At 44.9% G+C, this 27,314-nt stretch overlaps 1 protein-coding gene across 2 annotated transcripts in view; it reads right to left on the bottom strand.

The window, feature by feature from the left end:
* magi3b (membrane associated guanylate kinase, WW and PDZ domain containing 3b) overlaps window positions 1-27,314 on the bottom strand; it is a 119,228-nt gene that overhangs the window by 45,118 nt on the left and 46,796 nt on the right. For both annotated transcript variants that reach the window (XM_078283556.1, XM_071903793.2), the window contains exon 2: window positions 688-804. In XM_078283556.1, the coding sequence (XP_078139682.1) occupies window positions 688-804 (117 nt within the window). The remainder of the gene's footprint in view (window positions 1-687; window positions 805-27,314) is intronic.

Raw genomic sequence — 27,314 nt, forward strand, 5'->3', positions numbered from 1 at the left:
TCCTGTGCAGCTCAATAGGAAGGGCAACGCATTAACACTGCCAGGGCCAGTAGGTTGGATTTCCACCTGGGTCCCACATACTGAAAATGTACGCTCTCATTGTACTGGGAGGTGCTTTGGATAAAAGCGTCCATCAAATGGTATTCACCTCATGTTCCTCGGGAACCAGGCCGCTGGGCCGCTGGACATTTTGTAATCTCACTTACGTTTTAGAGCGGAAGAGGGATTACAACTGCTTTGTTTATGGTCTATGCTACTCATTAGAAAAAACATGCTTTTTGCTCGCTTGCTAGAATTAACAATTTAATCAAATCAATTCGCTTTTGTAGTTCCTCACAGCGGCACCATCCACTCCAAAGGACAGTACAAAGTAATTGAAAATGTCCCAGTGGGTTATTTCGGGCCACTTTTGCATGTCATCCACCGGATCAGTAATAGTAGATGGATGCAGTGCAGTTACGCCATCTAATCACCGCAGTTTAGATGATGTATGTTCCCATATTTCATTCATTGTTTCCATATTGACAAGCAAGCAGATAAGCTAGCTGGCGTTTAACCGGAAAGGTTAAAATAGCAAAGTGAGCGGAGCAGCATAAGGTGAATACACCCGGTTATGTGTTTGTGAGTGTGTTTTTGAGTGTGATGAATGAGAGATACAATACGTGTCATCCTGTGCGGCGGACTTACAGGGGATGGTGCGTAGGTAGAGGTTGTCCCGTATGATCTGCTGGAGCTTGTGGTCGAGGGAACCCTTCTGAAACTGCAGACTGAGGTAGTGGCGCAGGTCTGTGTTCAACACCTTGCCTGAAACAACAGAGGCACACACAGTCAGGGTCAATAAAAAGATGGTGTTCTGTGTGAAGGCTTTTGGTCCAAAATGAAATCCAACCAAGTGGCATGTACCCTTACACAATGATCAATATCACATAACTAGATCAAATTGTTTTTTGGGTTCACAGAACGATAACCCTTTTATAGAATAGATGTTTGGTATTTCACAAATATTTAACAAATCATGTTATGTCTTCCTCTCTCCAAAAGGAATAGCCTATATAGCATTCCGAAATAAATATATTCAATTCAGTTTGTTATTTATCTCACATGGGGCAAATTAAAGGATGCAATTAAAGGTACAAACAACATTAAAACAAAACAAGGAATACATATATTATACAAAAAGAGACAGGTCAGGCAGAATACCAGATTAACTGTTGGCCATTTGCATATTCGTACTATTAAAGTGAAGAGTGTAGGCAGAGGTCAGCAGTCAAATGCATACAGCTGAAATTATAATAGTTTACAACTGTCTAATTTACATTTTTGATTACTTCTGGTACAAAGGTATTTTTCCTTTGATTTGTCACACACTGGGTTACCAAACGAACCTTCCTGATGGAGGTTGAATTCACTGTGTTGGAATTCAACTCTTCTTATTATTACATGTCAGAAAATTGTATTACACCAGACTGAACTAAATACCAGCTAAAGCAACACAGCCAAAACCCAAACTGCATAACACTGTTGTCATGTGAAAACCTCCTAACTCTAATTTTGTTGATTTTCACTACAATTGAAGGATTACATGGGCTTCTGTGGATTGAGAAAATTCTATCATCCTTGGTTTATGAAATCCTTTCACCACACTGGATAAACTCAAAGCTAAAAAGCTAAAGATAAGGTCAAGCTAAAATTAAGGATGCTTATACTAGCTCCTGAAATTTTGGCATTTTGAAAATACAAGGTTTTCATGTAGGACCACCTGTCCTTTCCAGGTGAATCCAGGTGAAAGCTTCAATCCTTTGCTGATTTCACCTAGTAATTCCAGTTTGATCACTAAGGGAGATGTAGCTGAGGGGGAGGAAACAGGTCAAAGAAGAGCTTTTAAGCCTTGATTTCTCTACTAAATCCACTTCAGTCATGAAAGGTAGATGAGACGAACGGTACAAGACAGGTTAGAGGAGGATTTTGAGCCTGATAGTGGGTGCAACTTCATATTAAGAAGGTGCTCTGAATATTTTGTACAGAGTGAAGATTATCTGTCAAAAAACATCAATATTAAACTGGACTGCACCGAATTCATTGTCATCATCGTCTGCATTCATTTGAAGCAGCAAATCAAAAACCCAAACAGCAAAGTGACAGATGACGGTGCCGTGTTCATGCTAAGTGTCTTTACAGTTTCAACAACCGAACACAAGCCTCAGAAAACTTTTTCACCAAAGACGCGCGATGCCACAACCTCAAAACTGAGGCGGCAGAGATTTTCAAGAGAAAATCTAAAAAGGATGCCGCCTTTGCTCTCAACTCCCAGAAGTCTTTGTAAAAACAAAGGAAGTTCATGCAAAGTTTGCAACAGAGGAAGACTTGAGAGTCCTCATACACAAGCAGGGAAAAAGTTTTTCTCTGAAAGAACATGACGAGGAGTTTGGAAAAGAGGAAAAGATCTTCAGTGTCTGCCTGCCCTCAGCTGCAGCGCGAGCCTCATCTCTTGACAGTAGGGGGAGAGGTGGCTTTGAAACAGTTTGACTGCAGAGGAGTAATCACTTTCCCTCTCTCCCTCTCTCTCCATCTCTCTCTCTCTCTCTCCCTCTCGCAGACCAAACTGCTCAGCGTGACTCCTCTCTGCATGGCTATGAATACCAATCAGCAGGACTACAGATGAAATCTTGCTACTGTAGATGTACTGTATGTGCTAATAGAGAGGGGAGATGTACTTGACTATGGTGGAGTGATAGAATAATGATGAGCTCTGGGAATACTTCAGCGAGCTCTCTCAACCCCGAAATCCTCCCTTCCTCCTCAACTGACAGTGGAAACCAACACAGCCCATTAAGGTGACAGCACAGTGATCCTATTATTTTGTGTACTGAAGTTACTCATGCTCCAAGTTTGGAGGCCGCTGTTGACTCACATCAAAATAGATGTTGGGTACTCATAAAAATGCCCCTCATGTCCACGGGCCTCGCTGCCATCTGACGCCGTTTTAGGAGCTGTCATCCCGGCGGGCCTGCCTTTTCAGAATAAAGGTTGCGTACGCTCCATCTGACTCTCTAAAGAGGGCTGCATCACAGCTGGTCTAGCAGACAAACAGACAGACACTGGGGAACGTAGGCCCAATCTGGCAACCCCATCTCAAACTGTCCCAGAATCCCCTTTTTGTTCATATTCAGCTCTCACACTGGGGAATCAATAGGGAAAACAAGGCCGTTTCAAAAACCTAAATGCGGTCCATATGCTTTCTGAAGGGGAGTGACGCAGCACTCATGAAGAGATTCAGCATTTAAATTGGTAGGCAGTCTTGCCTTGAAGCTACAATATGCAACCTTTTTGATATTAACTGTAATAAGTAGGATATGCATTATCAGTCTGTGTCTGTCTCTGGCCCTGGTTGTACATATGCCTAAATCCCCCCGTTTGCCTGCCTGAAATTGACTTTGCAATCATGTTCAAGGTGTTTTGGGGCATATGCCTTTTGTTGTGGGTGTGACCAGCGGGGAGCTGGGTTGTGCCACAGTGCAAAGAACTCAGAGCAACAACAAAGACAGAAAGCAGTAAGAAACGAAAGAACAGTGATGTCAAAATGTGCTGCAGATAAGACCCGTTCAAAAACATGGGTGAACATCTGCATTGTTTTTATCTTTTAATTGCAGTTCGTCTGTTTCTTCAGCAGCTGTGGCGTCTTTATGAACGCCGGTTACCTCAGCCTCAGATTAGATGCCATTTCAAGGTTGTCCGCTCATCAAGATGAGTGACAGGTGTTGAGCCGTGAACTTGACCAACTGCGGGGGAGGACGGCGGGAATAACAATCAGGGTCCAAAACTCACACCCGCCAAATGCCAAATGCCAGTCTGTGGGGAATAAATCAGTAAGGGTCACCTGCCACACTGACCGGTAAGTTTTTGAGACGATAACTTCAATGGTTCAGTATTATACACTCTTTGATCTTTTCCTATTCTCAAACTTTTTCCCAGCTGACCACCATACACCTGCTGACCATGAGCCAATCAAATCAATATTGCATTGCATATTGTGACTTTAACATCTCACTCATGTAATCCTGAATAGTAACATTGCATTTGTGATGATGAAAGTCTCTTTTCTCTGATGTTGATGATGAAGGAATGGCAACATCTTCTTACAGTATAGTCAAGTTCTCTCTCTCTCTCTCTCTCTCTCTCTCTCTCTCTCTCTCTCTCTCTCTCTCTCTCTCTCTCTCTCTCTCTCTCTCTCTCTCTCTCTCTCTCTCTCTCTCTCTCTCTCTCTCTCTCTCTCTCTCTCTCTCTCTCTCTCTCTCTCTCTCTCTCTCTCTCACACACACACATACACACATACACACAGTGGCCAGCAGTACTCAGCAGTACTCTGTGGCTGCACAGGGCAGCACCCAGGTGTGAATCCGTCTGACTGTAAGAATGTAGAGCAGGGTGTTACTGCAAAAAAAAAAAAAGCAAGCGTGCTCATTCACACGTCGCTGGATAAACAAAAGTTTAAAATAAAACAACAACGCGTGCGTGCACTCACACACTCTCACACACACACACACACACACACACACGCACGCACACACCTCTGATCTGTTCATTGCGGCACAAGTACAGCGCGGTCTTTGTGGCTTCCTGGGTCCTGTCAGAGACTGTTAGTGAGGCTGTCACATCAGAGAAGCGCCTCATTCCTCCTTCCCACAGATAACAGAGCTATTGTAGCAGGCCTCATTTTTCTGCAGTGGGGGTTCAATAGGCTCTATTGTGCCCCATCAGCCACACACTCGCTGGGATATTTGTAGTGAGTGCAGCCAGCCAGGAAAATGAACATAACGCATACTGTATTTCAACAAGAGAAAAGAATGAGAGCGAGTTCGGCCCCCATATTCCATAGTCCTTACCCTTTCAAGCCCTTGCTTCCTCTATCATTGTCTCCCTCTCTCATCTGTCTCTTCAACTTTTTCTCAACTTTTACGATTTCTGATCCTTCTCTCATTATATACAAAATTCCTCACTTCATTCCGCTGTACTGCAATCAAAGAAATGACAGAAAATTGCTCAGAATCAACTTGCTGTCAATTATCAAATATCCTGATCTATATTCCCAGGGCTTTCTCCATATTGGATGAGAGAGGTTTAATCAAAAGGATGGATTCCTTTAAATTAAGCCATTGCTTTACACTCAGTCATTTTGAAGCTCCTCTGGTCCCGCGTCTCATGCTACCTTTTCATTTTCGCATGAATTGAAGGGGATGAGTCAGAAAGCTCAAGGTCACCCAAGGGAATCCTTTAGCACTCTGTTCCCATGTCACCCAGCAGCAGCAGCAGCAGCAGGGCGAAAATCTCACTCCTCTCCGAAACTGGAAGCTCACAGAACATATCGGTGGAGAGGAAGCGCAAGGGGAGCAGCGCCTGGCACCCCTAGTGAGGCAACAGACTGTTAACATCCTCGCTTTGACTAACACCTCACTTAGAATTAGATTAACACTCCAGCCCGAACACATAACTCTCTCTCTCACTGACACACATGACATGTGCCTGTCTATTTGAAGAGATTTGTTCTAAAATTACATATCCAACGGTAAAAAAAGAAAAAACAGCTGACACCTACTCTTATGAAATGACTGAGCGTGCCAAATTAAAGCACATTTATGTCACTTTTAAAGGAAAGTAGGTAACGTAAAGGAAAAATCCACCCACGGATACTGTTAGATAACAATTTTTGATGTTCAGTGCATTCCAGGAGATATTTTGTGATGAAGTGTTGTAATTTACCCACTTTCCCTCAACCTCCCTCCTCTATTTTTACTTCAGTTAGTGATTTCCTACATTTCCCAGAATGCTTTAACAACCCCCTGAGAAGGGGCGTGAACATGTTGCTTTCAATCACAAATGGGTCTGTCTAAGAGCATATAAATATAGCTAGCAAGCTAACTAGTTTGTGAAGATTGGGGCGAGTCTATAATCGCAGTCGTGCCCCTTCCTGAAAATGCAGCATGTCTTGTAGCTGCATTGCATTCTGGTCTATTGAGGCTACTGTCGGTGGAGAAATTGACCTTTCTGCCTCTTCTACGATGAATTTCTCCCTGTATGATTGTTGAACGTCGGTGCAAAATGGCGGCTCTAGAAAGAAGCCCTCGCTCTTTGATTCTGAGGGACTGACACCAAAACCTGACGTTTACCATTGCTGTTTTAGATAATTGATACATTTTCTGCTGTCAAACTCCATAGTAGCTGCATTGGAAATATCTTGATGTGACATCATGTCATCCATGTTTGGCCAGTTATCCATGGGAATAAGAACAATACAGCACCACAAAAACACAACAAAATGGGCCCAGAAATAAATGCAAGGTACAGTGTTTTAGGCTAAATTTCTCCTGTAAGGCCATGGTTGACAAAATTATAACCCTTTTACACATTTTTCTAAAGTGGTTACATATACAGTCATTTCAGACTTGTTAATTTGTTCATTTTGCAGCATAAAAAGAAAAAAGCACAGGGATCTGTAAAGTCTGTATATGGTTGTGGATAGAGAGCTTTTATTCTCTTAATTGGTCTATTTCCAAACAAGGAGAAATGCAAGCAAATGGCTGTTATGTATTGCGACATTTCGTACTGAGGCATTCTCCCAGAGGCATGTGGGAAGTCCACTGGGAGGTCATTATCTCTGTTATCTGACTGTCACTTAATTAACAGTCCTGTGGACAGGCAATATGTCGTCAGGTCTGGAGCTGTTCACTGACGCCTTACTCCCTACACTGTGTCAACCTATAGAGAAGCAAGAGACACGTATTCTACACAGTTTGCCCAAAGACATATGGAAAGACATGAGGTACTATACATATGTGTGTGCAAAAGAGTCAAACAAACTGCTGATACAACATATATACTCTCTCTCTTTCTCTCACACACATTTAATATACTGAACATCATCCGTTCCTTTTTCTCTCTCTAATAGATACACATGGGACATCCGGGCACTTGGAGGGGAAAGCTAACATAACTCATGCTTTTATCCAAAGAGCCTTAACTTTACAATGAATGTATATTCATTATATATTTTTTAGTAGGGGAAATGCAGAGTTGGGGAAATTAAAAGTAGGTTAATTAGTTAAAAAAGTAACTGGTTATGTTACAAGTTACTCTTTCGTAGAAGTAACTTTTGAATTACTTACTACTTGAAAACAAGCCTTAGTAATATGGCTTGTCATTGTTTTAAAATACAATGCAAGATTATTGCTCTGTTTTTAAAACAGTAAGCCAATGTCATTTATATTAAGCATATTGAGATTGCATTTTGTCAAGTAGCAGCATGTTGTCTGCACAAGATGCTTCAGCATTGTATTTTTTTTCCACGTTTAAAAAAATTTGCACTGACAAAAAATGAAACAATTTGCAAGTTACTACTTGCAAATTAACTACTTGCAACTACTAAAAGTAATGAGTACTAAACTACGTTAACCCACTTGGGAAGTGTGTTTTTTTTTTCTTTGCTTTTTTCTGTTTTTTCTGTTGATGTGTCTGTATTTCTATATTATCCATATGACTGACGTTTCACCCTGAGGTGTTTCTTACCACCATATGCTGTTAAGTCTAGCCCTCTAATGCCCTGCTTCACCCATGCTAGCAGCCAGACAGATGCTACTGTGGCCCCCAATCACAGCCTGCCTCTCCATCCGTCATGTGATTTATGACAGGTCACCAGCATCCTCTTCATCAGGCGCTCCTCTTCCCCTGTGGCACTCAGTCAAACGGGGCCCGCTGAGGCACCAACACCTGCAAGACCTCTGTTCTGGCTCTTCTCATCACTCTCCTGGCCTGACAGCCTGCCCCCTCCCTCCCATCCATCCTACGCTAACCTTGCAGCTTCCTGTGGCCATTTTAGGGGACAAAATTGCCTCGGGGCGCCTCTGAGCGCCATGTTTACAGCGGGGCCTTCGCTCACTTTTCAGACAGCTGTACGTGAGATTGGGATCAAGGGGCATCTCACCGGCTCCACCGAGAGAAGGCGTGGGTGTGAGTGGTGTGCTATAAACCCGGCTTAAAATCTCACACCTCACGCAGTACCGCCAGATGAATCCTCTACACTTATATAACTGGCATGCGGGGTGTTTCTCCAGGAGAGGGATGGGATGGCTCGCCCTCGCCAGTCTGTGGCTGTATTTCCAGCTGCGAGCTAAAGTCTGTCTGCCTGGCTGGCTGGCCGGCCGGCTGGCCGGCTGGCTGGCTGGCCTGCTGGCTACAAAGCCACGCAAAGTTAAACAGGCAGTGGTCTCAGACGCCCCGGACCTCTCTCTCGCCACACTTTGTTTCACTTCATTCTAGCACTGTGCCAGCGCCGGCAGTGAGGTCTGGCGTAAGCCGCTTAAACAGGATGAAGTAAAAGGGGAAAAAAACAAAAAACAAAACAAGACAAAATAAAAATCCAGCAAGGTGATTAGATTTGTATTTCTGATGTCTGCACGACTTCAACAAATCAAAATATTCTAAGGACTGTGCTTGCCTGCGTGTCTGCGAGAGAGAGCGAGAGACTTGTGGATGAGTGTGACATCACAGGATTACATTAGATTACTGTTGCACCTATTATTAAAATTGTAGTTTGGTTGTTCCCGAGACACTGAGGACTAATGACAAAAGAATCTCCAATAACACATTCTATACATTTTGAAGGAAAAATACTCTGAAAGTGACAGTGGTTGGATGACATAACTATTTTAAAAAGGCACTGAGGACTCTTATCTCTTGACGGTCACCAACATTTACATTTACTTTTTAGGCATTTAGCCGGCACTCCCATCCATCCCACCCATCCCATTCTACTGTGGTAATAAATGCAACAGTGGAACAAGCTTAAATCCCTTTACAAGGCAACAATAATGAGGAGTTCGAGGGTCAGAGCCACAGCGCCCCGACGATAAATACAACAAATATTCCAGTGTCCCTCGTATGATCGTGGTATGACACATTTCCAGCCCACTGAGCTCACAAGCGCAGAGACAGCTGCCTCCGCATTAAAGTTAACTAACCATATGCTCACCTCCCTCCCTCCCCTCTCCTCCGCTCCTCATCACCCCCTCCCCTCCATCACCACTCAGGAGATGGAGGGATGACCTTCCTCCTGTAAGGTGGGGGCGGGATTAGCCCGACTCAGCAGAACCGAGAGGAAGGGGAGGAGGGGGGGGGGGGGGGGGGGGGGAATTAACAGCAGCATCAACAGCAAGGGTGCCAGAGCCACCGGGATAACGTGAGGGGAAAGTAGAAGTCTTGGTCCCAGAGAGAGAGAGAGCGAGAGAGAGAGAGAGAGAGAGAGAGAGAGGGAGGGGGAAAGAGAGAGAGAAACTGATAGAGAGAGCGAGAGACAGAGAGAGAGGGAGGACTGAGTAAGGAAGGGGGAAAAGAGAGAAAAAGAGATAGACAGATAGTTGGAGAGAGAAAGAAAGAGAGAGAAAGAGAGAGAGAGAGAGAGGTGGTTGGGGTGGTTGGGGTGGTGAGAGGGAGGAGGGGTGTTGCCCTGCAGGTGCTGAGTCATGGTGTTGCTCTATTTTGTGTTGTCTACCTTAACTTTTTTTTTTTTGTTTCTCAAGTCTTCAGACTCTTGTTCTAGTACATTCTTTTTGCTGCCTCATGTTCCTTTACAGTCTCTCTCCTCTGGCTTCTCTTCTTCTCTCATCTGTCTCTCTCTCTCTCTCTCTCGCAGTCTATGGTCCATGCCTCTGTTCTATCATTAATGTGGTCTGTACAGAATGAGACAGCTGGAGAACACGCACACACACATGCACACACACACACACGCGCGCACACACACACACACACACGCACACACAGTACATCCCCATGAGGACCCTCACTTAGCATCTGGCTCAGACAACATGTCTGGAAAGCCTCATAAATAGAGAACATTTATCCATCCAACCAAAGTTTGCACCACAGTGATAATAAAATCTGACCTTTGCTCTCTCTCTGTGTGTGTGTGTGTATGTGTGTACCGTGTGTATCCATCTTCTCCTCCCCCGACTCTCACTCTCTTACACACAAAAATCCATTTGACGCTAAGGCATGCACACACTTTTTTTTCTGCCGGAGAGAAAGAGTTTTCAAGTTATATCTAAAAACAAGTGTGACTCAAGTGGGCTGTGTTGTTCTCTGGTTGTGGGAGGGGCCGCCTAATCCCAAGCCTGTTGTCAAATTGTGTCTCCATAAAAGTGAAGTCATGTTTTTGTGGAGCAAGAACTCGGCCAGATGTACTCAATTATTGAGAGCGGGAGAAAACAGTGAGAAAGGGAAAGTATTAGCCACCGAAATGAAGTGGAAGCCGACCAACACGCTCAGGCAGTCAGGCACACGAGACAAAAGCCTGGTTCCTAATCCGCCACCGCCGGGAACATCTGCTTCAGACCTAATGGCACAGTCTGTTTTCCCTTGAAAATGTCACACCAAGGCACCGTAAACACAAATACCTCACAACATGCACTATGAGCGCACGAGCAGACACACTAAGTGGGAAATGCAGCTACAAGAACTGAAACAGGCTCCGTTAAGGACCGCTTTGAATACTGTTTACTCAACACTGCGTAACAAATTCTGTGCATTATCCCAACTACCGAGCTCATCAGCCATTCCTTTTGATGTTTTTATGAGCCTACAATGAGCTAAAAAGGCTGAGTCATCCTTAACCCAAGATGGCTGTCTAGTGCAAGAGTCTGTGGCTTTGTCATTAATCCTGCCAGCCGTCAGGGAATGATGAGAGAAATGTGGGCTATCGCACTCATCTTCCTCAATGGCAGCAGATAGGAGTCCGACTACAAAGCGCTCGTTAATGCAGGCCATTGTAGAGCGGGGACCAGAAACAGCAATCAGGGGAGATCTCTGACTCACTGTCTCTCCGACTCCCTCTCTTCTCTGTTTCTCTCTGTCTCTGTGTGGAGTATAAGTGACTGACAGATTGACAGAGGAGGCTCATATTATTAATTCAACCACATGCACACCCAGGCAAAGATAAGCTTGAAATAGAACTATAATTGTTGCTGTGGTGATGAGATCCGCTAGCCTCGTTGTTTTGAGACAGCAGCAGCCTTGCCAGATTTTGCAGAGGAAGAAAGCAAAAGAGAGCAAGAGAGTGTGTGTGTGTGTGTGTGCCAGAGCAAACGAGAGAGAGAGAAAAGAGAGAGAGAGAGAGACAGAGATTTTTTTCCCTAAGCCTCTATTGTGTTGATCATACAGTATGTTATATTAGTAGACACTTCTCAAGGTCCACATTGAAGGACATGCCGGTTTACGCAAGACAATCCGGACATGTTTGTCGTCATATTGGACATATAAAGCCACAGCGGCGAACAAAAGGTGCAGCTCACTGCCTAATTCTTCTCTCCGGGCTAACACTCCTCTTCCTCTTTCTCTTTTATCTTGGCCTCTTGTGGAAGGCGAAGGTCGTCATTTCTGTGTCTCCTGAAATGCCATTTCATCGCCTCCAACGCCACACATTTCATTGTTGAGTGAGCAAAGAGCATCCTGGGGGCAACAGGGCATCTTAGGAAAGTGGATTGTGTTGAAAGCTCACACCACACGCACACACACACACGCACACGCACACACACAACTGTCCCCACTTCCCCTCCTCCTTCCTAGTGACAGTGTCCACAGTTATTCTGTTCAACATTGTGTTGCATGATGGGCAAAGGGCCCACCAAAACGCAACATGGCTTGTGGCCGCATTGCATTATGGTCTACTGAGGATACTGTCGGAGGAGAAATTGGTATCTCATCCTCTTCTATGATGGATTCCTCCCTGGATGATTGTTGAATGTCGGTGCAAAATGGTGAGTCTAGAAAGAAGCCTTTACTCTTGGGGACTGACACAACAACCTGGTGTTTACCGTTGATGCTTTAGATAGTTTTAACATTTTTCTGCTATCAAACTCCATTGTAGCTACACTGGAAATAACTCGCCAAGATGTCACTTTGTCTACGTTTGGACAGTTATCTGGGGGAATAAGAAAAATACACCACCAAGCAAAAAAGGCACAGAAATGTAAGGTACATCACCAATAGCTGCTTTTTAAAAGTGGTTAAGTGCTTTAGGGTGAATTTTTCCTGTAAAGTACACAAGCACCCCTCATACAGTAGAAGGCATGCTATGGACAATAGGCTATAAATATCTTGCTACATAATGGCTGCTAAGTGGTAAGGTATAGTCATCCCCCTCCATGCATTTATCCGACATTTATTGTATTCTGTACTGCTGTACTGCTGTGTTTCTGTACAACAAAACCTGATTAGAATTTTGTAAAAAAAAAAAAAAGATAAAAAAACGTCAGTGCAATCAGCTAGCTACGAGACCATTCCTGTAACTTCCAACAAAAAGAAGGAGAGCAAAACTTGATTTTTCCTAACAATTCCTCTTGGGGATGAAGTGAAAGTGCAGCCACAGTTCAGCAAGCATGCAGTAAAAAGTGGGACTTCTACAGCGGCTGCATCTATGCATTCATTGTTCTACAGCTGTGTGCATTCGACAAGTGTGGCACACAGTACGGTAGGTGGAGCGCTGAGGTGAGAAGTTTATGATGAGATATCCAGAGGATAATGATGGCAATTCCAATAACTGGCCTCCCTCACTGCACCCAGTCTGTGCCGAATCTTAATCCTGGGCTCTAATCCTGCTGACTGAAAGGACCCAGAGAGCAATCTATAACAATGGGAGTAATAAAAAAAAAGACAGGGCAAAATATATCCCCGCAGTGTGTTTGACAGGACACCCAGAGTGCAGCAGGTGCACTAAAGTGCAACACAGCTATGGAATGATAGCCCAGTCAATTGGCTGTATGTGAGATCCTGCTGCTTTGTGTTATAAGCTGTCATTCTGTCTCTGCACCAATGTCACCAAGACTGCTCAGCATACATTTAGTGCACTTAGTGATTAAAGTGTTTTTCAGTCTGTTCCCATTCTAAGCAAAAAATGTTTTATGCAGATTGTGATGATGCATTTGTCTCGACCCTGACCCCCTGCACTGTGCATGGGGGAATGATGTGGAAACATTATGCCAGGATATTACAGAGAGTCGGAAAGTGACAGAGAAATGTTGTCACAGGTGAAAACAGCCTGTGCTGATTAGCCCGGGGAGGTGTGTATTTGTGTATCTGCAGTCGGGGATTAACTGCTCACCCCCATCATGAGGCCTTATTGGCTGTAACTACCGTTTACAGCTGGAGAGTCTGCAGGGAAACAGTTGGAGACGGAGTGTGCTGCGCTCCTAATTGGCGAAAGGCTGAGGGTTAGAGGGATTGCAGGATTTGGGTGCTGAGGGACAGAAGCTCGGCTGGTGGCTCTCTGAAAAATAATTTCTGTGAACCAAAAACCAGCCACACAGCTGGGCCCGCCAGACTACCTACAATCTACCAGTGGAGACATCTTTTTCGTTGTTCATGTCACAAGTAAGCACACAGCTTAAACGTATTCCCTCGTGACAGAGGCTCTATGAGCTAAGCACTGGCTGAGAGGCATCCCAAGCAGAGGAAAGTAAGGGCAAATATCTAGGGCCTTATGTGAAACTCTCTAAGAGAGAACTGCTTTGGTCAACCACCCTTAGCATGGCTAGGAAGAAAAGCACTAGGAGAGAAGAGGAGAGGAAGGGAACAGAAAGGAGAGGAGAGAAGGATGGAGTCCCCAGGCATCCGGTTAACCCGCGGCGTCGTACGACGTAAGGCTGTTATCGTGCCTGCACTCGGTCAGTCTCCGAGGCTCTGAGGCTGACTCTCAGCACATGTGACAGGAGAGAGACTTCATGTTTCCGATGAGGAGCTCAGGGAAATCAATCATGTGCTCCGAGCGGGACAAGAAGGGAGGAGGATAGAGGCGTGGAGCGGGGCAGAGAGTGAGAGAGCCTGCTGCAGAGGCTGAGGGATTTCTGCCAATTGTGCTGACACTTACTAGGCGAGAAGTCAACAGAGAAAAGCATGGCGGGCTCGCCTTGACATGTCTGTGGCTTAGGGGGAAGTTAGCTCTCCGACACACACAGGCTGTCAGTACAGAAGAAAGAATGAGTCAGCACAGCCTGGGGTAGGATGGAGGAAGAGGTAACACGTGAGGACAGAAAGAGAAGAGTAGTTATTATTGGTGACTGGGGATGTTGAATGTCCCCATGACAACCCCATGGCAACCTGGCTCAAACGGAAGCTCAGGTGTGTGCCATGACCTGTTAATAATATCACATAGGTTGGCTCATGTTCACAACAGAGTCGAAAGAGCCAAGAGAGGGAGGCACTCTACATGGCCAGGGAGAGCAAAGATGCAGAGAGCCATGCCATGGGGCTGACCATGTCCCAGCAAGCTTTAAAAATGCAAACAAGCTCACAAGCACGAGCTTTGATATGTATGCACTTGTGTGTCCGCACATACACACACACACACACACAAAACCATGTACACACACCGCAGAGGAGGCAGCCTGCAGCTGCAGTCTGTGAAGTAGAAACAATGTGTTTTCATAACCTCTGTAAACCAGTGGTTGTGCACAAGAAACCGGAATCTCATTTTTCTCCCCCATTTGCACATGGCCCAATTCATAAAGCATGCAAATCCTTTACAGTCTCAATCCCTTCTCCCCAGTCCACAGCAAAATCTGCTACAGATACGTTGATTCTAGAAGACAGACAACCTCAGGTATGTGCACAGAGCCGAAGGGAGGAAGAAAAAAAGCCCCACTTCTTTCCTGCAGACAAATTATGTAACAGACAGACCTATCCAGACCTGAGGAGTCAGACCTGAAAGGCGTTTCAGGAAGGGATGTCTGCTGAGCAAGTGCATCATGATGTAATGTGATGAATCTCCGGAGACGTGAAGGAAGGGGGTTAGGGGCAGCCATTTATCAAACAGCAACCTGCACTGCAGCTCAGCGGCAAGACACACGTGGCTCACGCACCCACATACATACATGCATACACACCCATGCACACATAAACCAAACAAAAGCACATACAAACATGCTTGCACGTGCACACACGCGCCTCCTACTGTAGCTGTGATGCACACAGAGAGTAGGCAGACAATCCTCGCTCCTGATTCACTCCAAACCTCGGACCTTTTCAATAATCACACCCAGACAAGTGTTTGACACCCAGGGTGATCACAGCTCTAATCCCCATACTCATGTGGGGTAAAGCCACCAATTGTTGCTGCAGAGTAATTGCTCAGCATAGTAATTATCCTCCATAAACACTGCTGCTACTTGCCCCCCTGAAGAACCAGCTATAATTATTTCCTTTGAAAGGGAATTTTTCATTGCCTTCTATGAAACTGCTTAGCGGATGGTAACTTTTAAGGTTTCACAGTTGTGTGTAATGAGGGGATATTCTTGTTAAATGGAGCCTCAGCAGACTCTCCTTTGAATGGGTGGTGTTGGTTTGAGAGAGAGAGAGAGAGAGAGAGAGAGAGAGAGAGAGAGAGAGAGAGAGAGAGAGAGAGAGAGAGAGAGAGAGAGAGAGAGAGAGAGAGAGAGAGAGAGAGAGAGAGAGAGAGGATTGGAGGGGGGGAAGGAGGGATGGCGGGAGGCAGGGAAAGCTTATCCTCATCTCAAGGTTATGTTGTATCCTATCCATCTGCAAAGCTTCATTGACCGCACCGCTCTTCATGGGCCATAAACAACAAACTAACAACTGCCCACCACATCTACACACACGTATAAACACACACGCGCAAACACACACACATTACTCCCTAACAGTGGGTACTGTAGCAATAACTACACCTTTACAGTGGCAGCATGAAGCAGCCTGACACCTCCATATAAATAATGAAAGCATAGACCCAATCAGGCATTAGTCTCTGTCTAGCTCTAACAAAAGTACACAGGGGCCACCTTCAAGCAATCCAATGGTGAATTAAAAGAAAGCGAGAATATATCAACCTGCCAAAGAATTTGCAACAACCTGCAAACTGTCAGATTAAAACTAAGTGCGGCAGTCTGTAGACGGCTTTGCCACCCACTCTCTGTGCCCCCCCTCACCCCTTCCGCCCCCACCCCAACCCACGAGCAAAGGGAGGGCACATGACCCTGAAAGCTGGCATCAATTAGAGATGAATTACGCTGTTTGGAGACGGTTATTTATCTCAACCAATATCCACAAGGAAAGACCATAAGGGGTTTTGGAGGACAATGATTAATTTAATCAAGTGTGAGTGAACTTTCTCCAAAAATCATGCAGCTCCGACAGATAATCCGCTTTCCCTGAAACGTTTCCAACAGGATTAGCCCCCGAGGGAAGCCTGGTTGCGTTGTGCCGGGGAGAGGGAGGGAGGGAGGGAGAGAGAGAGAGAGAGAGAGAGAGAGAGAGAGAGAGAGAGAGAGAGAGAGAGAGAGAGAGAGAGAGAGAGAGAGAGGAACAGATAGATGGAGGGGAGAGAGAAAATAAAAAGAGAAAGGAAGAGAAAGAGCGTGAGGGCAAGACAGATGGAGAGGAAAGGAAGGGGAGAGGGACAGACAGAGAGGCAGAATGTGAAGAAACGAGTGATATGGTTGGAGAATGATAAAAAACAGAGTGAAGGCGCAGATTTAGAGAGGCAGGGAAGAAGGAAAGAGGGAGAGAGAGAGATATGGAATGAGACAGATGCACGTTAGGAGAGGAGTGACAGAGACGGATATGGCCGGAAAACGTTAAAATGCAGTTGAAATGCAAAGGACAGACAGTGACAGATAGATAGAAATGACAGATATAAGAGAGGGACAGATAAAGTGAAAGAGATGGAAAAAGAGAGAGGAGAGGGATGGAGATGGACAGAGAAAAGGAAAATCCTTGTATTTATGCACTAAAATTTGTGGTGTGGAAAGACAGCATAAGGTCCCAATGAGCAATACAGCTTCCCTCTTTCAATGTCACTTAACTCCCAGCTGCTCCAGTGGAGCTGCTCACTTGCCCACACTAGAAGACTGTGGTTGCACTGGACAGCTGTGAATGTAAGTAGCTGTATAAATGTGAAGCAGTGTGTTGCTGAAAAAGAGCGTGTGTGCTCAGCAAATCTTCCCTGGATAAATAAAGGTTAAAACCTAACTGCAGAGGCAGTAGAATAACACGAGAGGGAACAAGGAGCACACACGGGCTTATTGCTGCTGTTGTGGAAATACTTCATAAATGCAATTTTGGTGTTTTGTTTTTCTTACAGTATGTTTTTACTTGAACTGAGAGTTTACATTGTCCTTTCTTGGCAGAGCAAGTTTCATGTCCCAGGGGCTTGTGAAACCATTTACAACCCATGATGATTTTTTAAAAAAGGGATGCGCATCAATCTGAAATCAAGGCAGTTTTTCTAAATTCATGAAAAGTTGACATTTTCAACAGACATTACGTTACAGATACAGAAGAGATGAGATGAGATGAAACCAAATTATTATATCCCAAAATCCACAACGCTAGGCAAATATTCCCACTGAGGGCTTATAGCAAAATGATCTCTGAAAAAAAAAAAAAAAGAAGAAAAGTCTATTACAATGCCGGATAAATCAGAACGGTGGATTACAGTTGAAATAGATAGGGGGGTGGAGCTGAGTCGAACTGCCTTTATGGCAGGTGTCAGCGGCACAGGGAGGCGGTAAGAACAGGGTGTCCTAACAGATGACGGTTCACACTGACGGCTGAGGAGGTCTGCCGAATGTAACATTCCTGAATTGCATTACAATCTCAAGAGTCTCTCATAGCTCACACGGCTCTCGAAAGTCCGCCGCCGGCCCGATAATTCAGCTTCCTATTTAAAACCCGTGTTGCGCCAGGCCAGAGGGTACAACTGCCAATGGGGCTGCGCTGAGCCGCACTGAAAGCTGTAGCCTTTGATTAAGCTCCTCTATTCCAATCCTAATGCCCCGGCCTTGAATTATTCACCGAGTTGGTGGAGTGGGGTTGTGCATGCTACAAGCTTGCTAAGTGTGTTAGCCTAAAAAAACATAATGCAATAAAGCTCATCCATGCATAATGGATGGGAGACTGGGACCGGGCGCTCCATGTCGTGGGAAGACAGAATTAGAGAGCGGGGATCAGAGGGAGGGAGCTCAATGCCAATATTGCCAAATCGCCATCCTCCGATGCCAGGGTGCTCTCCGGCCACAAATCCCTCCCCTTTCTATCTCCCGCTCTCTCATTCGGCCCATCCAGCACAGCTTTAGCACAGCTTCTTTCAATTTGAAGAGCAATGACAAGTGGAGGGCATCATTACTCAAAGCGTGCATTAGAAAGTCGTAAACGGTCACAGAGGAGTGAGCGCGGCACACTGGCTGCTGCACTTAGTTGTAAAACATAGCAAGGGATTATGTTCAAGGACAAGCTAAGAGTTATTTAGGAATATATAGAAGGATTATAATAATTTTTGCTAGTTATTAATTAAGCTAGTAATTCTAATACACCAAGTTAATAATCTCTGTGTCACCTGATTGCATGCGGCACATTCTGTAATCAGCACCACTCTGGTCTTGGCATGTCAGCACAGCTCTCCCTTCCCACAATTAAGGAATTGATCGTCCCTGGGGGTGTCGCATGTCATACAGACTCATTTGTCACTTCCCGGTGCAGCATCGCTTCCAAAGTCCAATTCACACCTTCAGAATCCATCATACTCACTGTGAAGGCTTTTCAGGCCTATAATATTCAAGGTTACACATTGTGAAGTAGAGATGAAAACAATGTGCTTCCAATTCAGTCTTGCTGCTATTGTTGGCGTCAGGTGCCAATACTGCATTTTCACGGCTGATACCAACAGCACATAACTTTAAGACGCCAGGTGGCAAACTGTTTTACTACTTTTACTGAACAGAACATTTGTTTGGGAGCAGGGGAAAACAAGGAAAAAAGGACTGAGATATAATCCATTTTCTCTCCATTAAACAGCTTTCTCCCACTTGTGACTTGTGACTGAAAGTCAAGTCACATTGATTAATTCCTGACATGTTGCATGTGGTTCCCAGGATCAAATTTTAGCATTTGGGTAACATACTTTAATTTTGCCTATCATCAAACAAATGTGTGATAATACTGCTATCAGTTTTGGTGCAGTCCTAGTTGCGGTCATGCTCAACATGGTACGGCAGAAACGCCTGGTGGTTCGAGAGACCGTCCCATAAGCAGAGGGGCGCAGCTCTGATTCCAGCAATGGACACTGTGTTTGGTAGAGGCGTCCTTGAGCAGGACACTGAACCCTACCGGCTCACTCATCACTCTGGATAAAGGCCCAAAAATGTAAATGCAAATGTCCCATCTGGATCTATTGCCTAAAAAAGTAAATGGCCTGAAAGCCATTCACTCTAAAAAGGAAGCGCCAGCTGTCTGTCTGTGCCCTCGCTTTTCCTTATGTGGCCCTTGTCCTCTCTGACGTTCACTCTGCCTGCCTCTCAAAACTATGGGAAACAGTTCAGAAATCAAAAAGAATCACCACTTATAGCCAAAAGGTCGAAAGGGAGTTTTATGCACACAGATACAGTGTGTAAATAAACTACTAAAACCAAGCAGAGTGCTGTTAAGCATGCATAAGCCCTCTGAATTAGTCTTCCAGATCTGCCTCGGATGACAGCCGTTTGCGCAGGCACAATACGATATGAGAGCATATCATCACAACACAGACTGTTCCCTTATGTCAGCTCTTCCTCTACGCCTAAAAACCCAACACTGGCATTATTCGCTCATTATTCCACGCCGCCGCTGCCACGCAAGACTCGACCGACATGGAAATAATATGGTCGGTGGGCAATGGATGAACAATTTTCAAGCATTTACAATTTCACAGGGCGGAATGTTGATCGGCTGTTATCAAGACATCCTGCTGCTGCATTGTTCATCTTCGGCGGCCTGACAGTACATTTCCTCCAAGACTCTACATGGCTCCCTCACTGTGCCCAGTAGTCTGCCCCCCCCCTCACCCCCCCTCTCTCACCCAACGGCATATAAATGGCTCCAGGATTCATTAGACACCGCGTCTCATAAAGCAGACCTCCGTCTTTTTACAACTGACTTACCATTGATGGCACGGCAGTAAAACATCCGCCGAGCCCCCATATAAATATAAAAAGGAAAGTGGCGGCAATTATTCAACACAAAGGAACTAGAGCTTAAAACAAATATCCAGACCTCCTTCCCGCGGATTTGTCAGGGTTATAAATAAAAGAGATTATTGGCACTTGAACTCCTGTTACCCGGCAGTGGTTCCGACAGAACAGGCCGGCTTGACAATAAAAAGCAAATGAGTCGGTGTTCCCAAGTCGAAAGCGGTGTATTTTGTCAGGGTGAAGCGGCATGGAAGTGACTCCCAGCATGCTTGCAGGGAGAAGAGGGGGGGAGGAGGAGGAGGAGGAGGGGGAGGAGGAGGAGGAATGTAGGATCAGTGGTGGATGACTATGGAGCAAAGACCACCCATGTTTGGCCCACTGTGGTGCTGATGCTGGCAGACAGATGGGGTGCCACTGTGCTGATGTGTGTCACCAACACTTGTGGTTGTGTGGTATTGGACACTGGTATGCGATGCTGGTCTGGAGCCTGGAGGCTAAAGAGTCACACACACACAGATTTGGGTCAGTCTTTGTGTGTGTGTGTGTGTGTGTGTGTGTGTTTGGGTGTAAGTGGGTGCATTTTACATGTATGCATTTCCCATGTCCCTGTGAGTTAGTGTATGCATGTGAGCATGTGTGTAAATCCTGGCCTTTGCATGTTAGTGTCAGTGTGCTCGTGAGTATGCGTGCGTGTGTGTGTGTGTGTGTAAGCAAATCATGGCCTGCTACAGGGCCATGACACAGCTTGTCATGTTGTCAGATCAAGAACCCAACCGCCCTAAGAAAATAGCTGTGGGAGAAGAAACAAGCATCTCTGTTAGATGCGGATTTAAATGGGAATGTGAAGAAAGAGCGTTCCTTTTGAACTTATCTTTCCCTTCAACATTTTAAAAAGATTGACATTCCGGGCTGCATGTCAGGAGTGAAGTATAATTAAAGTGTATCTGGAGTGGCGATCCATTAAAATGATAGCAGGCAATCTTGCAGCCAGCAGGTGCCGTGGTCAAAGCAATTGACCTGAGATTATTGAGGTGTGATACACCCTGGGTCTGACAGCCTGCTGGAGAAGGAAAAGGTCCCAAGCAGAGACAGATTGTCATCCTGTTACTGTTTACTGTGTTCATTAAAAAAAAGGTCTGTCTTCACGGTCTATTGGTGATAAAGCAACAAGGGTGACATGAAGAGGGAGGGAGGGAGGGAGGGAAGGGTGGCGGCTATGACTGGGGAGAGAGAGAGAGATACGAAAGCAACCGAGAGAGAGGAAGACTCATAGAGAGAGTCATAGTCTCAGACAGGAGAACCACTGACAATGTCAAAAAGGAAAAAATATGTGACCAACAGTTTGAGAGTGTAAAACGTCTGTATTCAGATAAATTGGTTGAATGTTAAATAATTGTTGTATATTTGATGACATATCAATTGTATATTTATTGATTTTGAGAGAAAGACAGAGAGAGAGAGAGAGAGAGAGAGAGAGAGAGAGAGAGAGAGAGAGAGAGAGAGAGAGGTTGTGAACACGTGCACATAGGCAGTAGGGGTTGAAAGTGAGGGAGGTTGGTCATTACTTTGTTTTTTATAGCCCATGAAGAGCAGGTGTGGTCAATGATGTATCTGTGTGTGTGTGTGTGTGTGTGTGTGTGTGTGTGTGTGTGTGTGTGTGTTTGTATCTGTGTGTGTGGGTGTGTGTGTGTGTGTGTGTGTGTTTGTGTGTGTGCGCGCCCGCCTCCATGCTCCTTTATGTCTACATCTGAAGGGGGTGTTTGGCAGATATCTGCAGTCAGGGACTCCCCTCGCACCTGAGCCGCTGGCAGCATCGGAAAAACCTGAGCTATTTCTAGTCATTTTCCACGGCTGAATCAATCTCATTTCTGAGGAGCGGCATTAGTATAATTCGCTAAAATACTCCCATACAAAAACACTCTAACACTAATCACAGGTTTTAATGTCACAAGTAGTATTTTTTTTAAATTTAGTTTATGCAAAATTCCATCTGTTTTTAGCTGTATCTCTGTTTGTTCTCTAGTTGTATCTGTTTATCTCTTGTATTACCTTTTATTCCTGTTTTTTATTTATTTATTCTTTGTTTTGCAATTTTATTAAATGAAATTGTGGTACTTTTACATCACTGTCTCTTTGCATTTTATTGTATGTAAAGCACTTTGTAAACATTGTTTTTAGAAAAATGCTATACAAATAAAGTTATTATTATCATGTTTTTTGTTGTTGTTTTTTCACGCACTGGCCCAGCGGTTCAAATGTTTGGACAGAGGTGCCAGGTTGGTGCTGAGCTCGGCTGTGAGGTTGATCCAGCTTGAGGCTGACTGGGGTGTGAAGCTGAAGCTGTGAGAGACAGACTGCTTTACCCTCACAGACACCCGGCTGGGTCGCTCCACCGCCCGTCGCATCCCCTCCCTCCCCTCCGCAGTGGCACGGCCCTGTCCACTCACAGGACACGGTGCTGAGAGGCAGGGGAGCATCCCACACACTCCCATGCACACACACACACACACACGCATGCAAATCTTCAAGTCCCCAGCAGCTGCCAAAAAAACGTGGTGGCAGAGGGTAGGGCTGAATGATATTGATGAAAAATCTAATTGTGATTATTTGACAGAATATTGCAATTACGATTTGAACTGCGATTCACATCAAGTTTTTCTTGTCATCATTTTTTAGAACTTAAATTGTTTAAAGAAAAGTGATTTTGTTAAAAAAGAATAGATATCAGTGTGTAGGATTTATTGAGTTTGAGTATGATGAAATGTTTTCACCAATATTATACTTGATTCATGGACCAAAGATTACCTGGAGCTCTAAAACACCTTGTTCAGAAATCCATTTTGGACACCGCTCTCTCTCTCTTAAGCAAGTAATTGCAGCCTCTGTGATTTGGAAATTGCAGGAGTTTATATTTCATGTTTGATACTTTATCGATTAATTGTTCAGCTCTGGTAGAGGGGAGATGGTGGGAGAAAAGAGGAGAGAAGACAGCGTAGGAAAGGAGTAAAGGAAGCCAGGACTCATCGTCGGTCGTCTGACAAACCTCGAGGCTCCAGGATGCCCCCATCCCCCCCACCCCCACCCCCACCCCCACCCCCACCCCAAAGATTTTACCCCAATCGTCACCACGACCACGCACACCCACCCACCATAACACCCTGCTCCCTCCCTGCCTCTGCTTCCTCCCTCCGGTGTGACCTTCTGTCTTTCGCCATCCTCCACAGAGCGAGGCAGATGTGTTGCTTCACAGCGGCTGGTGGAGCTTCTCTGTGTGATACTGCGGCGCCTGGAAAGCGGATATCGAACCCCTCGGCTTCCTCGCTGTAACCAAAGAGCCTTAATGGAAATCACTAAGGCCAGCTACTGTAACGCCGGCTGTATCGCCAGCGGAATGCATTGCAGTAAACCGCATTCATTGTCTACGTACTGGTGCGATGAATCATGGGAAAGTCACAAGGAAGAGGTATCCAGCCTGGTTATGACTGAGATGAAATGAATTGGTTCCAACTGGGCACTTGCTGGAGAATGATATTTAAAGCTTGAAAACATCCAATTCAGAATCCATATAAGTTGTTTTTCTTCATCTTTCTAAATTGCCGGCTAACAGCTGCTCTCTGCAATATGTGATAGTTTCAGCAGCAATTTTAGAGGAAAATCATCATTTTTCTGACTATATCCTGATGTTCGTTTGTGTCCAAATGCCTTCACAGAACTCAAATGCTGTCATGCAAATAATGCTGATGTCATCTTTGGTCCACTAGTGTAGCTCTTTGGCATTATGCTGTCATTCATTTGTCATTTCATTTCCCGCTGGTGACCTATCTCCTCATATTGAATAATGTCTGCTGTAACGCGCTGCTCTCAAAACCACCAGCCGGCAGCTAAGCCAAAACCCAAAGTGCACCAGTGTTTATCACAGTTTTCAGCGCAGATGTGACCAAATCCCCTCGACCCCTCTGATTCTCACAGACCCGAAAGTCAAAACTGATTCTACATTCTACTGTAGCACTCATCCTCCGAGACAGACCATAAATCACGGCAGTGAAGCATACAGTACACAAAGGACCGCAGTGCTGCACTTTAACCCAACCCAGTCACAAAGCTGCTCACGCTGCTGCAGCCAGCCTCCTCCCTTCCTCCCTCGCTCCCTCTCTTGCCCTCGCGTTGATCAGAGCCAGGAAAACCTATAGGCCGGGGCTTGATCATCATCATCTGCACCGGCCAAACATCCCTCCTCTCGTCTCCTCCTCCTCCCCTCTATCCTCCATCCTCTCCACCTCTAAAGCCCTTTACTCCCCTCCATTACACTAATAAGGCTAATCACCCCTCCGGCTGGTGCAGCCATGGGCCTGGGAGAACATGTCAGCAAGGGGAGATCAATGGACCACATCAAAGGGCTGGAGCAGCACACAAACCACCCCAGCACAGGGCCCGCGAGATAAGGCTGCTGCTCCTCTACATTTTTCATGAGATTATCCACTACTGTTCTGTTCTTGCCTGTGGATGGAGTGCAGGGTGCTTTTAATGAGCTGGGCAGCACTAGATACTAATGCTGGGGGCGATATCCAACAGCTTGGAAACACATGCGGCCAGACATGAAAATGCACACGTGCGCGGATGCGGGCGCGCGCACGTCGCCGCGCGTGCACACAGACACCGGTACATGCATAGTTGAAGCAGAGCGATTGAGTACCTGCACACAAACCCACAAACACCCACACAGGCCCATGTAGTTATTTCTACAGATCCATTAGAAGTTCATCCATAATTGATTAGCTGCTAATTAGTGGATAGTTTGCTGGTGCTAAAGTAATGGTTGGGGCAGAGAGAGGAGTTGGATCACTTTGCCAGCCAGCTCAGCAGTCCACTTTCAGCCCCGTCTCCTCCCGCTGCTCCTCCTGAAGGCCAAACAGACATTTCATGACTCGAGTGTGCTAAGTCAGCCTCCTTGGAGCAGCTAGCTACCTGAGGAGCAAAGATGAGAGCAGTGGGCCCCGAAGAAGGAGGATGTGAACCAGAGCCTGGTTTCCTCTTCCAGTTAAGGGGGAGGAGTGAGAGGATAAAAGAAGCGCTTAAGCTCTCGCTCAGCAAAAAAAGACTTGAGCAGGAACAGAGATGAATATGTATGAGGAGATTTGTAACGGAGGTGACCTTTAAGACGGGCTAAGGTGTTAACTGGATGATACTGGCTGAAGTGGGCCGGGACTAGGACCCACAGCCCGCACCTTCCGTATGACATTTCCTTCGACGGTCTCCGCAAAAAATGTTTTATCTGTGGCTTATGGAAAGTCACAAAACCAACAAGCATTTTACACACTTACATAGCAGATATAGGGCACAGGATAAAACTGAATGATGCTACGTTGCTCTGTCTAGACAGCATATCACTGAAGCAGCTAAAATTCTTAGAGTAGCCTATGCAATTTCTGCCCAGCACACTGAGCTCTCACTCAATTACACTTGTCTGCTTGGGAACATAGAGGACAGGATGATAAAAGCAGAGAGAAAATCTCTGTTCCTTAACAACATTATCAGAATGTTCCGATCTGGCTCACAGTATGGGTATTGACTTTGGAGAGCAGCATAATTCATCATAATTGAGCTAGAGTAAAAGAAAAGGAGGCAATAAGAATATTTGTTTTGTTCTTATTAAATGGACTTAAGGAAACATAAAGGGCTGCACATAATGCGTTCTCAACAACGCTCCATAACTGCCTTAAGTCTCATTCTGTTTATTATTCTAAACATATCTCTTTCCTGTGAATGGAGCAAACCTCAACAGAATAATTAATGCAAACAATAGTTCATTCTGAAAAACAAATGTCATTTGAATCTCATCTATGTCAAACCTTTGTTTTTTTATTTCTTTGTTTCTAAAAACAGAAAAAAAGTGAACAGCATTACATTTACCAGCAAATAACACTTTCCATTCTTAAATATGTCAAGGAGAAAGTGCCAGTAAATGCAGCAAACACTTCTGTCTGTGGATTGGATGAACAGATGCTGACAGCTTAAAAGTTCAAAAAGCAGCTGAAAGAATATTTTTTCTAATAACCCTTTGCCAGTAAAAAAAAAAAAAAGAGACTTAGCATTTACAAAATACACAAACCAGCAGTTACAGTAGCAGTGGGAGAATGAAGGCTATTGTTCATCTTCCTGGTCTTTTTTTTTTTTTTTGCCGAGGTAGAAGCATCGCTAGGGGGCCAAGCTTTTGGGAATGTTAATAAAACACTATTGCTTGGCAGGAAATCTCTTAACTGTCTCCCACTCCTTTTCTTTTTCACTCATTTAGTTTCCTGCTACTGCTACGCACAAGCAATTAATAGATACATTTTAATTGAAATCCTCGCCTACATTGTAAAACGCAGCATGAATAGTTGTTTGTCAAATCCTTGTGAATTTCTAACGTAAGCTGAGCTTGAGTACACACCGCTAACACAATCGGTGTCAGCACACACTGATTCTTGTTGAGGTGGAATAGCTGCTGGGGAACTTCACAAAAGAATTGGATAGAATCAGACAAAATATATTCAGCAGTGCCCAAAGGCATTTTTCCAACATTATCACAAACTGTTTTTACTAGTAGAACAAGTTTACAGTATTTTGTCACTATGTGAGCAATGACATTTTTCCAGCCGTCTTTCGCTCTCTTCACCAACCACTCCTCATAATGAGGAACACTTCTTAACTTAAGAATTTATAGATACAGTATATGTACACACACAGTATATATATATATATATATATATATATACATATTATTCCTATGGTCTAAGACAGGCCAGTCAACATTTGTGAACATGAACGACTTGTTCCTAAAGCCAGAAAACAGAGATAAGGACTTGAGATGTGTAACATATTGTATGGGAATCCTTAAGCCGAGCGGCGTTCCCCATTAACTCTGGCTTCTCAGTCACTTATGGAATGTTCCAGGCTTTATACGCAGCCTGATGGCTTGCCTCCTCCCTCTGCCTATCATAGAAAATCAGGTCTGTCAGGCTCCTGTGCAGCTTGAATCAGTGACAGGTACTTAACAGCTGTCTGTCTCAGTTAGACTCAAAGCTAGACGTGTCTGTGACGATCAGCTGGAGGATCAGTGCGGGCCGTCCATACGAACTGTTCTTATGTAATTCATCTATCTCCAGTGGACTGGAGTGGAATGGGTTATGCACACACACACACACACACACACACACACACACACACACACACACACACACACACACACACACACACACACACACACACACACACATACACTTACACCAGACTGAATTAGCATCTGCAAATTATTCTTAGCATTTGTTTTGACCT

Source organism: Centroberyx gerrardi, chromosome 5 (assembly GCF_048128805.1).
Source record: "Centroberyx gerrardi isolate f3 chromosome 5, fCenGer3.hap1.cur.20231027, whole genome shotgun sequence".
Taxonomy (NCBI): domain Eukaryota; kingdom Metazoa; phylum Chordata; class Actinopteri; order Beryciformes; family Berycidae; genus Centroberyx; species Centroberyx gerrardi.